Here is a 14,749-nt window from a genome sequence, read left to right on the forward strand (position 1 = left end):
CATTACTTTATTCACATGATAAAAATATTTGTGTCAAGATCTATATCTGTCACTACTTTTACATGTGTGCATGTATGTGTGTATTGGCATCTGAACCAAGTACTATTGTATCCGGACCTTATTATTAATAATTTTAGGTAAACACAAATTATTTGACATAGATCATTAAACAAGATGATTTGGTTATTTCGCTGTAGTGGACAGGTGCTTGTATCCATCAGATGAGTGTGGGTTGGGTTAGGCTATCTGAGAGGTCTCGTCTCGGTAGGTCTGTGACGATTATGGAATTTAGGGTAATGATTAATGTCATGCAAATGGTAATGGTTATTGTCATAATTGTTTTGAGCTTGTAATGCATTATAGTGCATCTGAAAAATCACTACGACATGCCTAATGAATACAACACAGCTTTGGTGATACCCCAGTCTCAAAAACAAATAGTTTTGAACGCTTGCAACTTTTGGAATTGAAGCTTCTCCTCCCGACCGTGCCAATCTGCTTGTATAATTATTACCAACTATACCCATTTCAATTAAAAATGAAAAACTGCTATTGGGTCAACTTTACCTACTTGAATATAAAGTTGAATCCCCCTTCTCTCTAAAAGTATTCATCCCCCTTGCGTTTTCCTATTTTGTTGCTTTACAACCTATAATTTAAATGGATTTGTATTTTAATTTCATCTAATGGACATACAAAAAATAGTCCAAATTGGTGAAGTGAAATGTAAAAATAATGGAAAAGTGGTGCGTGCATATGTATTCACCCCCTTTGCTATGAAGCCCCTAAATAAGATCTGGTGCAACCAATTACCTTCAGAAGTCACATAATTAGTTAAATAAAGTCCACCTGTGTGCAATCTAAGTGTCACATGATCTCAGTATGTATATACCTGTTCTGAAAGGCCACTAAGCAAGGGCCACCATCAAGCAAGCGGCACCATGAAGACCAAGGAGCTCTCCAAACAGGTCAGGGACAAAGTTGTGGAGAAGTACAGATCAGGGTTGGGTTATAAAAAAATATCTGAAACTTTGAACATCCCACGGAGCACCATTAAATCCATTATAAAAAAATGGAAAGAATATGGCACCACAACAAACCTGCCAAGAGTGGGCTGCCCACCAAAACTCATGGACCAGGCAAGGAGGGCATTAATCAGAGAGGCAACAAAGACAACCCTGAAGGAGCTGCAAAGCTCCACAGCGGAGATTGGAGTATCTGTCCATAGGACCACTTTAAGCCGTAGATTCCACAGAGCTGGGCTTTACGGAAGAGTGGCCAAAAAAAACACGTTTGGTGTTCGCTAAAAGGCATGTGGGAGACTCCCAAAACATATGGAAGAAGGTACACTGGTCAGATGAAACTAAAATTGAGCTTTTTGGCCATCAAGGAAAACACTATGTTTGGCGCAAACGCAACACCTCTCATAACCCCGAGAACACCATCCCCACAGTGAAGCATGGTGGTAGCAGCATCATTCTGTGGGGATGTTTTTCATCGGCAGGGACTGGGAAACTGGTCAGAATTTAAGGAATGATGGATGGCGCTACATACAGGGAAATTCTTGAGGGAAACCTGTTTCAGTCTTCCAGAGATTTGAGACTGGGACAGAGGTTCACCTTCCAGCAGGACAATGACCCTAAGCATACTGCTAAAGCAACACTCGAGTGGTTTAAGGGGAAACATTTAAATGTCTTGGAATGGCCTAGTCAAAGCCCAGACCTCAATCCAATTGAGAATCTGTGGTATGACTTAAAGATTGCTGTATACCAGTGGAACCCATCCAACTTGAAGGAGCTGGAGCAGTTTTGCCTTGAAGAATGGGCAAAAATCCCAGTGGCTAGATGTGCCAAGCTTATAGAGACATACCCAAAGAGACTTGCAGCTGTAATTGCTGCAAAAGGTGTCTCTACAAAGTATTGACTTTGGGGGGGTGAAGTTATGCACGCTCAAGTGTTCTGTTTTCTTGTCTTATGTCTTGTTTGTTTCACAATAAAACATATTTTGCATCTTCAAAGTGGTAGTGTGTGTTGTGTAAATCAAATGATACAAACCCCCCAAACATCAATTTTAATTCCAGGTTGTAAGGCAACAAAATAGGAAAAATGCAAATTAGGGTTAAGTGTCTTGCTCAAGGGCACATCCACCGATTTTTCATCTTGTCGGCTCGGGTATTCGAACCAGCAACCTTTCGGTTACTGGCCCAACGCTATGTAGGAAATAAAAAAAGGGGCTAAATTAACAACAAAAAAGAAATCGTCAAAAAAGAAAAGAAAACCTCAGTCATTCAAAATACACTCAGAGCCCTACTCAGATCCGGTGACCGCTCCAGCCAGGACGGAACCGCTCCAGCCAGCATGCATGCAGCTCCTCACCAGTTACATCAGGGTTTCCCAAACTCGGTCCTCGGGACCCCAAGGGGTGCACTACACAGCTGATTAAAATACTAAACATTAATCTTTGATAATTTGAATCAGCTGTGCAGTGTTAGGGCAAAAACCAAAACGTGCACCCCTTGGAGTTTGGGAAACGGTGTGTTGCATCCTTCAATCCCAAGAAGCATTCAGCTGCGGATATGATGATATTGATCTTTCTTGAGTTCTTATCCAATCCTGCAGTGCAGTTTCACCTTTCTTACAACGAGGGTATCTGGATCCTGCACCTTGCGAACGGCGCCCACAGCACTGGACTGCGGTGTCTCCTCAGTAACCGAACCACTAGAACTTTAACTTTTTCCGCTGCGTCGGCATATTATACACGCTGAACAGCTATTACCCTAGCAATCTCTGCCTCCTTCACCCTTACAGGGCCAAGGTCTAGACTTTCCCTCCAAAATCTTTGTTTTGATCTTAGTGGTTCTTCTGGTTATTTTTCTTCTTCCTCTGTGGATTTTAAATGGTGGTTGACAACCAACTTTAAAGGTGCATTACCGCCACCAACTGGACAGGAGTTTGGACCAGAGACAGGTAAGGTCTCTAGACCAGGGTTCCAAAGCCCTGTTCCTGGAGAGCTACTCTCCTGTAGGTTTTTTCTCTAACCCCAGTTGTAACTAACCTGATCCAGTTCATCAACCAGCTAATTATTAGAATCAGGTGCGCTAGATTAGGGTTGGAGAGAACCTACAGGACGGTAGCTCTCCAGGAACAGGGTTGGAGAGCCCTGCTCTAGACCCTACCCATGAATCCTGTCTCCCTAAGGAAACAAAATACATAATTAAATACATCTTTGAAGGTTTTCTTAACAGTTTAAATAAACTTTGCTCTTCAATACCTTTAATCCTTAAATCTAAAAACAAACTGTCCCATTCCCTCCCATACTGCTGGGACTGAAACAAAATGTGTTCCACTGTCTCCATCTTCTCCTGGCAGTGATCACACTTCCCAGTTGGATGTTTGTGCACCAGTCTCAGTGTTGTGATTACGTTCTCCTCCTTTCTCTCTCGACCTGAGGACTGCCCCCACCTTTTCCTGGATCTAATGCTGCGTTCATAACCAAGTGGGAAGGTGAAAATTATTAGTTGTGAAGTCATAAATGCCAGTTGGATGCATTCACGTGCTTTGAACTCATTGTAAAATGCTGATTGGCTACTGGCCAACAAGCTGCGTCAACCATAAACTAAAAGTACAGCTATCATGCTTGTAAACAAATTATAGTAATCAAAAACTATATTAATAGATTTATTTTTATAAATCATGTTTTGTTGTTGCATTAAACTGCAGAAAATGCTGTTATCGCGGTCATTTCCTTAGTAGGTGACGTCAGAGTTCAGCATGTGGGAGAAGTCAGAGCTCAGGGATGATAAGACGACTTTACCACTACTAATTACCACTTGGATTTTTCCCAGTCGTATGTGGTAAATACTACCTTCCTACTTGGTTATGAACGCAGGGTTTTATACAGGTGTCTTCACTTTCACTCATTAACCATGTTTAAATCAAACCATTTCATGCCGATAAATTACCTGACGCATTAAAAAATCGAAGACTGGGCTGATAGAAACATGAAATGCCAGTAAAATTTTATAAATGTCGAAAGACAATTTGTTCATTCAACATGGTGGGATCTTTTTTGTGTCTGTAAAATTAATTATGCGAGAAATAGCGGTGGAAACACCTTTATGCGCAAATATTAACATTTGTGTATTTGTGTTAGTCATCCTGTATCTTATTTGTCACATAAACAAAGCATACAGAGCCTATTTTGAGCTGAGTATCACTTCTCAGACAACTCGTTGCTGCTGGAGTGAAACATGCTTTTACAGTGCCTTCGGAAAGTATTCAGACCCCTTGAGTTTTTCCACATTTTGTTACGTTACAGCCTTACTCTAAACTGGATTAAATAAATAAAACATTCAGCAATCTACACACAATACCCCAAAATGACAAAGGGAAAACAGGTTTTTAGAAATTTGTGCACATTTATAACAAATAAAAAAAGAGACCTTATTTACATAAGTATTCAGACCCTTTGCTATGAGACTCGAAATTGAGCTTAGGTGCATCCTGTTTCCATTGATCATCCTTGAGATGTTTCTACAACTTGATTGGAGTCCACCTGTGGTAAATTCAATTGATTGGACATTATTTGGCAAGGTACACACCTGTCTATATAAAAGGTCCCACAGTTGTCAGTGCAGGTCAGAGCAAAAACCAAGCCATGAGGTCGAAGGAATTGTCCGTAGAGCTCCGAGACAGGATTATGTCGAGGCACAGATCTGGGGAAGAGTACAAAAACATTTCTGCATCATTGAAGTCCCAAAGAACACAGTGGACTCCATCATTCTTAAATGGAAGAAGTTTGGAACCACCAAGACTCTTCCTAGAGCTAGCCGACCGGTCAAACCGAGCAATCGTGGGAGAAGGGCCTTGGTCAGGGAGGTGACCAAGAACCTGATGGTCAATCTGACAGAGCTCTAGAGTTCCTCTGTGGAGATGGGAGAACCTTCCAGAATGACAAGCATCTCTGCAGCACTCCACCAATCAGGCCTTTATGGTAGAGTGGCCAGACGGAAGGCACGCCTCAGTAAAAGGCACATGACAGCCTGCTTGGAGTTTGCCAAAAGGCACCTAAAGACTCTCAGACCATGAGAAACAAGATTCTCTGGTCTGATGAAACCAAGACTGAAATATTTGGCCTGAATGCCAAGTGTCACGTCTGGAGGAAACCTGGCACTATCCCAACGGTGAAGTATGGTGGTGGCAGCATCATGCTGTGGGGAAGTCAGTATCGAGGAAAACCTGCTCCAGAGCGCACAGGACCTCAGACTGGGGTGAAGGTTCACCTTCCAACAGGACAACGACCCTAAGCACACAGCCAAGACAGGAGGGGCTTCAGGACAAGTCTCAATGTTCTGGAGTGGCCCAGCCAGAGTCCGGACTTGAACCCGATTGAATATCTCTGGAGAGACCTGAAAAATAGCTGTGCAGCAATGCTCCCCATCCAACCTGATAGTGCTTGAGAGGATCTGCAGAAAGGAATGAGAGAAACTCCCCAAATACAGGTGTGCCAAGCTTGTAGCGTTATAACCAAGAAGACTCAGGGTTTGTAATCGCTGCCAAAGGTGCTTCAACAAAGTACTGATTAAAAGGCCTGAATACTTATGTAAATGTGATCTCAGTAATATATTTGCTAACATTTCTAAAAACCTGTTTTTGCTTTGTCATGATGGGGTATTGTGTATAGATTGATGAGAAAAAATAACCAATACAACATGTGGAAAAAGACAAGGGGTCTGAATACTTTCCAAATGCACTGTATACTTAATTGTTTGAAACCTGAATGTTTTACGTCATATTATGAGGCATGTCTTACCTTGCTTCAAAGTAGTCTAGGCAAAATCCGACCATAGAAACGTGGAGGCAATTATTTTATAATGACTTCTTCATATGCCATTGAAACCAGCATTTCTCTCCTGTTCTATTGGTTTTCATATCAACTTTCTTTCGTTGTGCAGAAGCCAAAAGGCACAATCCTAGTCACATAGCAACCCATCATAGTTGCTGCATCTTTAGATTCCCCCTTTTCTAAGTTTCTAACAGAGATTTTCATCTCTGTCACATATGGAACAACTCGAATCAGGTGTGCTGTTTAGAATGGTATTTTCCCGTGAATTGCATTTTGGCAAATCTTTGAAAATGATGTTTTATTGGCTGCTTCATTATAGGAGTTGCATGTTCTGTAAAGATGAATTACCATAATCTAAATGTAATTTCTGTCATTCTGAGCAGCGTGGGTGGATGCCTTAATGGGTTACGCACACAATGCATATGGGTCTGGTAGATTTCTCAAATGGCTATTTAATTAAGATCTTCCTAGTCATGTTGTCCGGCGCCACATTTTCCTAACGGAAACCCTGGTCTGGGAGTGGTCTGAGTGGGGAGGGGAAAACTGAAAACTAGCTGTTATTGGCAGGAGGAGGTTTGGAACGCTCTTTGTTATTGGTCTATTAAAACTCATACCGCCTGGTAATGTCACCAGGCAAGCAAAAACTCCAACCAATGCAAAACTTGCTGACTAGTAGGTCCTATGTAGATTGTATTTTCAACCAGCAACTATCAGGAAATAGCACTGATAAAATGTTTTCACACTTTTACAGTGTTCCTTTCATCAGCTGTTGTACAATATCATACAAAAACACAGGAAAGATTACATTTTTATCACACTTGGCCTTTAACCACTGTTCTTATTAACCCATTGGCCTCTGCTTTGCTGATTGTCATTTCCATGTCAATATTAGAACATTTAAGAGCTTGCTTGGCGAGAACATCCACCTCCTCATCCCTCTACCCCCACATGTGCTGGCACCTAGAGGAACCTCTCAAATACCCCCATCTGTCTCACCCTAAACAGGCACTGCAAAATCTCATATAACACATCACATTGTCTGCTCAGTGACACAAATTGACTTAAACCAGAAATTATGGCCTCTCTGTTTTAACCAATGATATGTATTAATCCTATATGACTGACAGTGGGTGCTGTTTTGAAGCCACCGCGCAGCCATTTTAGTACTCCTCCACCTGTAAATTTTTTGGGGAAGCTATAGAACTGCATTTATTAAAAGGCCCAGTGCAATCAAAAACATGATTTTCCAGTGTTTGATATTTCCACACTATGCGGTTGGAATAATCCTGTGAAATTGTGAAAATGATGATGCCCTTTTAGTGTAAGAGCTAGGGTTGAATATTTTCCCAGTAGTTTACAAATGTTCCATCCCGAGAATAAATCACTTTTCTCCCAAGTAACCCAGTATTTCCCGCCAAAACCGGAAGTGTCATTCAAAAGCATATAAATAGCCTATGTCTGGATTTGATTAGAGCTTTGATCGAAAATACAAGCCTGATGCTACCTTAGCCTGATAAGCCATCAATTACATAAATTTTATGAGCCGAACATTAATTACATTTTATGAGCCCAAGCCCAAAAATTGCCAAATGATTGTGCCGTTAGCCAATAGATATGATATATAGGAGACTGCGCATTACGCACAACAGAAAAACAGAAAATCCCATAGATGTACCTAGCTATATGCTCTCTTGGGTAAATAAATGAAACAAGCTCCAGTAGGCTACTCTTTTTGAGTGTGAACTGTATTACTGTACTCTGTTGTATTATATGGACTGGAATGACACACCTCATTCAAACTTTATTTTTTTTATTTCACCTTTATTTAACCAGGTAAACCAGTTGAGAACAAGTTCTCATTTACAACTGCGACCTGGCCAAGATAAAGCAAAGCAGTGCGATAAAAACAACAACACAGAGTTACATATGGGGTAAAACAAAACAAAGTCAAAAATACAACAGAAATACATATATATACAGTGTGTGCAAATGTAGCAAGTTATGGAGGTAAGGCAATAAATAGGCTATAGTGCAAAATAATTACAATTAGTATTAACACTGGAATGATAGATGTGCAAGAGATGATGTGCAAATAGAGATACTGGGGTACAAATGAGCAAAATAAATAACAATATAGGGATGAGGTAGTTGGGCGGGCTAATTTCAGATGGGCTGTGTACAGGTGCAGTGATCGGTAAGGTGCTCTGACAACTGATGCTTAAAGTTAGTGAGGGAGATAAGTGTCTCCAGCTTCAGAGATTTTTGCAATTTGTTCCAGTCATTGGCAGCAGAGAACTGGAAGGAATTGCGGCCAAAGGAGGTGTCGGCTTTGGGGATGACCAGTGAGATATACCTGCTGGAGCGCAGACTACGGGTGGGTGTTGCTATGGTGACCAATGAGCTAAGATAAGGCAGGGATTTGCCTAGCAGTGATTTATAGATGGCCTGGAGCCAGTGGGTTTGGCGACGAATATGTAGTGAGGACCAGCCAACAAGAGCGTACAGGTCACAGTGGTGGGTATTATATGGGGCTTTGGAGACAAAACGGATGGCACTGTGATAGACTACATCCAATTTGCTGAGTAGAGTGTTGGAGGCTATTTTGTAAATGACATCGCCGAAGTCAAGGATCGGTAGGATAGTCAGTTTTATGAGGGCATGTTTGGCAGCATGAGTGAAGGAGGCTTTGTTGCGAAATAGGAAACCGATTCTAGATTTAACTTTGGATTGGAGATTCTTAATGTGAGTCTGGAAGGAGAGTTTACAGTCTAACCAGACACCTAGATATTTGTAGTTGTCCACATACTCTAGGTCAGACCCGTCGAGAGTAGTGATTCTAGTCGGGTGGGCGGGTGCAAGCAGCGTTCAGTTGAAGATCATGCATTTAGTTTTACTAGTGTTTAAGAGCAGTTGGAGGCTACTGAAGGAGTGTTGTATGGCATTGAAGCTCGTTTGGAGGTTTGTTAACACAGTGTCCAATGAAGGGCCAGATGTATACAAAATGGTGTCGTCTGCGTAGAGGTGGATCTGAGAGTCACCAGCAGCAAGAGTGACGTCATTGATATACACAGAGAAAAGAGTCGGCCCAAGAATTGAACCCTGTGGCACCCCCATAGAGACTGCCATAGGTCCAGACAACAGGCCCTCCGATTTGACACATTGAACTCTATCTGAGAAGTAGTTGGTGAACCAGGCGAGGCAGTCATTTGAGAAACCAAGGCTATTTAGTCTGCCAATAAGAATGCGGTGGTTGACAGAGTCGAAAGCCTTGGCCAGGTCAATGAAAACAGCTGCACAGTACTGTCTATTATCGATCGCGGTTATAATATCGTTTAGGACCTTGAGCGTGGCTGAAGTGCACCCATGACCATCTCGGAAACCGGATTGCATAGCGGAGAAGGTACGGTGGGATTCGAAATGGTCGTTGATCTGTTTGTTGACTTGGCTTTCAAAAAACTTTTGAAAGGCAGGGCAGGATGGATATGGGTCTGTAACAGTTTGGATCTAGAGTGTCACCCCCTTTGAAGAGGGGGATGACCGCGGCAGCTTTCCAATCTCTGGGGATCTCAGACGTTACGAAAGAGAGGTTGAACAGGCTAGTAATAGGGGTTGCGACAATTTCGGCGGCTAGTTTTAGAAAGAAAGGGTCCAGATTGTCTAGCCCAGAAGATTTGTAGGGGTCCAGATTTTGCAGCTCTTTCAGAACATCAGCTGTCTGGATTTGTGTGAAGGAGAAGCGGGGGGCATGGGCAAGTTGCAGCGGAGGGTGCAGAGCTGGTGGCCAGGGTAGTGGTAGCCAGGTGGAAAGCATGGCCAGCCGTAGCAAAATGCTTATTGAAATTCTCGATTATTGTAGATTTATCGGTGGTGATAGTGTTTCCTAGCCTCAGTGCAGTGGGCAGCTGGGAGGAAGTGCTCTTATTTTCCATGGACTTTACAGTGTCCCAAAACTTTTTGGAGTTAGTGCTACAGGAAGCAAATTTCTGTTTGAAAAAGTTAGCCTTTGCTTTCCAAACTGCTTGTGTATATTGGTTCCTAACTTCCCTGAAAAGTTGCATATCGCGGGGGCTATTTGATGCTAATGCAGTACGCCACAGGATGTTTTTGTGCTGGTCAAGGGCAGTCAAGTCTGAGGAGAACCAGGGGCTATATCTGTTCTTAGTTCTGTATTTTTTGAATGGGGCATGTTTATTTAAGATTGAGAGGAAATTAGTTTTAAAGAACAACCAGGCATCCTCTACTGACGGAATGAGATCTATATCCATCCAGGATACCTGGGCCAGGTCAATTAGGAAGGCCTGCTCGCTGAAGTGTTTTTGGGAGTGTTTGACAGTGATGAGGGGTGGTCGTTTGACCGCGGACCCGTTACGGACGCAGGCAATAAGGCAGTGATCGCTGAGATCCTGGTTGAAGACAGCGGAGGTGTATTTAGAGGGTAAGTTAGTCAGGATGATATCTATGAGGGTACCCATGTTTACGGATTTAGGGTTGTACCTGGTAGGTTCGTTGATAATTTGTGTGAGATTGAGGGCATCTAGTTTAGATTGTAGGATGGCCGGGGTGTTAAGCATATCCCAGTTTAGGTCACCAAGCAGTACGAACTCTGAGGATAGATGAGGTGCAATTAATTCACATATGGTGTCCAGGGCACAGCTGGGGGCTAAGGGGGGTCTGTAGCAAGCGGCAACAGTGAGAAATTTATTTCTGGAAAGGTGGATTTTTAGAAGTAGAAGCTCAAACTGTTTGGGCACAGACCTGGATAGTATGATGGAGCTCTGCAGGCTATCTCTACGGTAGATTGCAACTCCACCCCCTTTGGCAGTTCTATCTAGACTGAATATGTTATAGTTGGGGATGGAAATTTCAGAATTTTTGGTGGCCTTCCTAAGCCAGGATTCAGACACTGCTAGAACATCAGGGTTGGCGGAGTGTGCTAACACAGTGAATAACTCAAACTTAGGAAGGAGGCTTCTGATATTTACGTGCAGAAAACCAATACTTTTACGGTTACAGAAGTCAACAAATGATAGCTCCTGGGGAGTAGGAGTGATACTGGGGGCTGCAGGGCCTGGGTTAGCCTCTACATCACCAGAGGAACAGAGGAGGACTAGAATAAGGATACGACTAAAGGCTTTAAGAACTGGTCTTCTAGTGCGTTGGGTACATAGAATAAAGGGGCAGTTCTCCGGGCGTTGTAGAAAAGATTCAGGGCATTATGTACAGAAAAGGATATGGAAGGATATGAGTACAGTTCAGGTAACCCTAAGCGTTGGGTAACAATGAAAGAGATAGCGTCACTGGAGGCACCGATTGAGCCGGTCTCGGCGTGTATGGGGGGTGGAACAAAGGAACTATTTGAGGCAGTTTGAGAGGGACTAGGGGGTTCTACAGTGAAATTGTATAATAAGAACTAACCCAAACAGCAATAGGCAAGGCATAATTGACATGGGAGAGAGGCATAAAGCAGTCACAGGTGTTATTAGAGAGAGCTAAGACAACAACTGGAAATAGCGATAACGTTTGGGCTAAGGCTAAACAGAATAAACAGGACAGGGTACCGTGTAAAGGAACAGTCCAGCAGGCATCAGCTGTGCAGCTGAGTGATCATAAGGTCCAGTGAACAGCAATATGTGAGTCCGAGAGCAGTTCAAATTGGTGCTTCAGCACAGCTAGCAGGGAGCACAGTTGTAGTTTGCGTGTGCTAGCGGGCCGGGGCTGGCAGATGGATCTTCGTGGTCGTCGCAACGGGAAGCCTGTTGAAACCACATCAGACTATTTTGTAGAATCTATAATAGAATCCTTTCCACGTTGGGTGAGGCGGGTTGCAGGAAAGTATATTTAGTTAAAGAATGAAAAGTAAAAATTGAGAAATATATACAAAATAGACCAAAAAAAAAAAGAAACGGGATATTTACACAGGGACAATGAATAAAAGCGACCGCACTGCTACGCCTTCTTGGATCTATGAAACCATGATAAAGCTCAGAGAACATGCTATTCTGGTGCAGCACATGCGGCCTACAAAGTTACACACATGGGCAAGTGAATTTGATTTTAATTTCAAAATATAATAGGGCCTATTTGTATAAGTAGTAGGCTGACACATACACGTTTCATAATATTTCCCCCAATGTTATTAGCCTACCTCTTTCTCTCTCAACTGTTGCCTCATTCCTTCATCGCTTTCAACAGTTAAATTAAATAAGTTGCGTTGTACTTATCTTCATAATTCTAATGACATGCTTGAATAATATAGGATTATAATTAGATGCAGACAGCTATCACTTCTCTTCACAAAGATTTAATGGTTATGAGTCTGAATAAATAACTGCTATAGCCTACCGCCATCGCGCGTTCTCTCTTCTTTCAAACTACCTGTGAGTTCTATTGGCTGCTGTATTTAACATTCAGAAAACAAGAGCTTGCGTCCCTCTTCGAATTGTCTATTGGTATTAGAAATGCAAAGAAAAATGTCCAGCAACCTATTCTAGTCTAGCTTTTCCTGCATGGGACTCGAAGAGCTATGCAGAGAGAGGCCAGCAGAGCACAGGTGGATGCGTATTGCGCAAGAGACAGAGGCTTGTTAGAAGCTTATTATGCATAACCAATCATGCATTAGCTAAATATAAAGCTAATACTGCATTGAATGTATTACCTGAAAGAGGTAGGCTAGGACATAGACACACACACACACATCTTGAATAGGATTAACTTTTTGGATGAGAGAGAGAGGAAGATTGCTCGCGCTTGCTCTGATTTAAAGCAACAGTGATAGGCTGTTTCAAAACTCTGCAGCTGCAATAAATAAATACATCTTTACAAAAAAAAAATGAAGGTGACCCCTGACAGCCAGATGGAAATGTGTAAATTAGATGTGCATTTGGTCCTTATAATACTGTAGCACAGGCTATGCTGCAGCAGATGTACGCCTACCTGTCACAATAATAAAAGTTACCATGATGAGATGATAAGTCTGTTTGCAACAAGCTAATTAAGGAAAACTGTAAAAAATGAATACATTTTAGTCATTTAGCAGACGCTTTTATCCAGAGCGACTTACAGTTAAGTGAGTGCATACATTTTCATACTGGCCCCCCGTGGGAATCGAACCCACAACCCTGGCGTTGCAAACACCATGCTCTACCAACTGAGCTACAACCCTGCCGGCCATTCCCTCCCCTACCCTGGACGATGCTGGCTAATTGTACGCTGCCCCATGGGTCTCACGGTTGCGGCCGGCTACGACAGAGTCTGGATTCGAACCAGGATCTCTAGTGGCACACCTAACACTGCGATGCAGTGCCTTACACCACTGCACCACTCAGGAGACTCATACAAAGCGTTATGTTTGGGGCAAACACGACACATCACTGAGTACAACTCTTCATATTCTCAAGCGTCGTGGTGGCTGCACCATGTTATGGGTATGCTTGTCATCGGCAAGGACTAGGGAGTTTTTTGGGGGATAAAAAGAAACGGAATAGAGCTAAGCACATGCAAAATCCTAGAGAAAAACCTGATTCAGTCTGCATTCCAACAGACACTGTGAGACAAATTCACCTTTCAGCAGGACAATAACCTAAAACACAAGGACAAATATACACTGGAGTCACTTACCAACACGGCATTGAATGTTCCTGAGTGGCCTAGTTACAGTTTTGACTTAAATCGTCTTGAAAATCTATGGCAAGACTTGAAAAATATTGTGCAACGCTCTTAGAGACTTACCCAGAAAGACTCACAGCTGTAAACGATGCTAAAGGTGATTGTAACATGTATTGAGTCAGGGGTGTGAATACTTATGTAAATTAGATATTATCTGTATTTCATTTTCAATGAATTTGCTAAATTTTCTAAAACACATGTTTTCACTTTATCATCATGGGTATTCTGTGTAGATGGGTGAACAATATTTAATCAATTTCTAATTCAGGCTGTAACACACCAAAATGTGGAATAAGTCAAGGGGTATGAATACTTTCTGAAGGCACTGTACAGGTCCGTCCCCATGCCCAACCTATATGGCCGGTTTCCCGGACACAGATTAAGCCTAGTGTTGGACTAAAAAGCATGGTCAATGGAGAATCTGTTGAAATTGCTTTTTAGTCCAGGACTAAGCTCAGTCTGTCTGGGAAACTGCCCCATAATGTCCTTGTGTATTACCTTACTGTGTTACTGTACCAGGCTTTCAATACCCAATCTGTGTGTCTGTGTGTGTGCTCTCAGGGAGAGGCATCGGAGACAGTCGGAGGTCTCACTCACCTGACAGACACAGGAAGAGACCTAGAAGGTAATGGATCATGCTCACACTGACTCTATGGAAACCATTGTTGTATTTCACTCTCTCTCTCTCGATTACTCTCTAGGCCTATCTCGCTCTACTCTCTCTCTTTCGCTTTATTTCCCAATGTGACCATTTCCCACTCCCTTTGTGTGTTTCTTTCCCTGCAGTTGTTCAGAAAGCAGAGAAAGGAAGCGTGGTCGCTGGGAGGAGGAGAGTGACCGGAGGTCTGACGGGTCGGGGATGAGCAGAGAGGGAGAGCGCAGCTACACCTCCATCCGGAGCCAAGACACAGAGACAGAGGCCTCCATGGACCGAGACAGGGACAGAGACCAGGAGAGGGACAGGGAGAGAGAGAGGGAGAAAGGGGAAGGTGATGAGAAAGAGGAGGATGAGTTGCTGAAGCCTGCGTGGATCCACCGTATCCATGCTGAGAACTACTACTCCAGCGATCCCATGGACCAAGTGGTAGGAGGCTAATCCAGGCTTTTCTCTACTGTCTTTGCTAGTTTGACAAAAACATTGATAGGTTCATTCAGTATGAAAATGTAACAAAACCGTCCCAGATTTAGATTTTCCTGATACAGCATGCACCAGAAATGTATCTGGAAAATGTCTGAGGAT

General features: G+C 42.8%; 1 protein-coding gene across 1 annotated transcript in view; it reads left to right on the top strand.

Moving 5' to 3' along the window:
- Positions 1–14,749, top strand: part of LOC121570264 (ribonuclease 3-like) — a 297,361-nt gene that overhangs the window by 62,717 nt on the left and 219,895 nt on the right. The window contains 2 exon segments of the mRNA XM_045221557.1: positions 14,071–14,134; positions 14,296–14,593. Of these exon segments, the coding sequence (XP_045077492.1) occupies positions 14,071–14,134; positions 14,296–14,593 (362 nt within the window).

This window comes from Coregonus clupeaformis, chromosome 7, assembly GCF_020615455.1.
Source record: "Coregonus clupeaformis isolate EN_2021a chromosome 7, ASM2061545v1, whole genome shotgun sequence".
Lineage (NCBI taxonomy): Eukaryota > Metazoa > Chordata > Actinopteri > Salmoniformes > Salmonidae > Coregonus > Coregonus clupeaformis.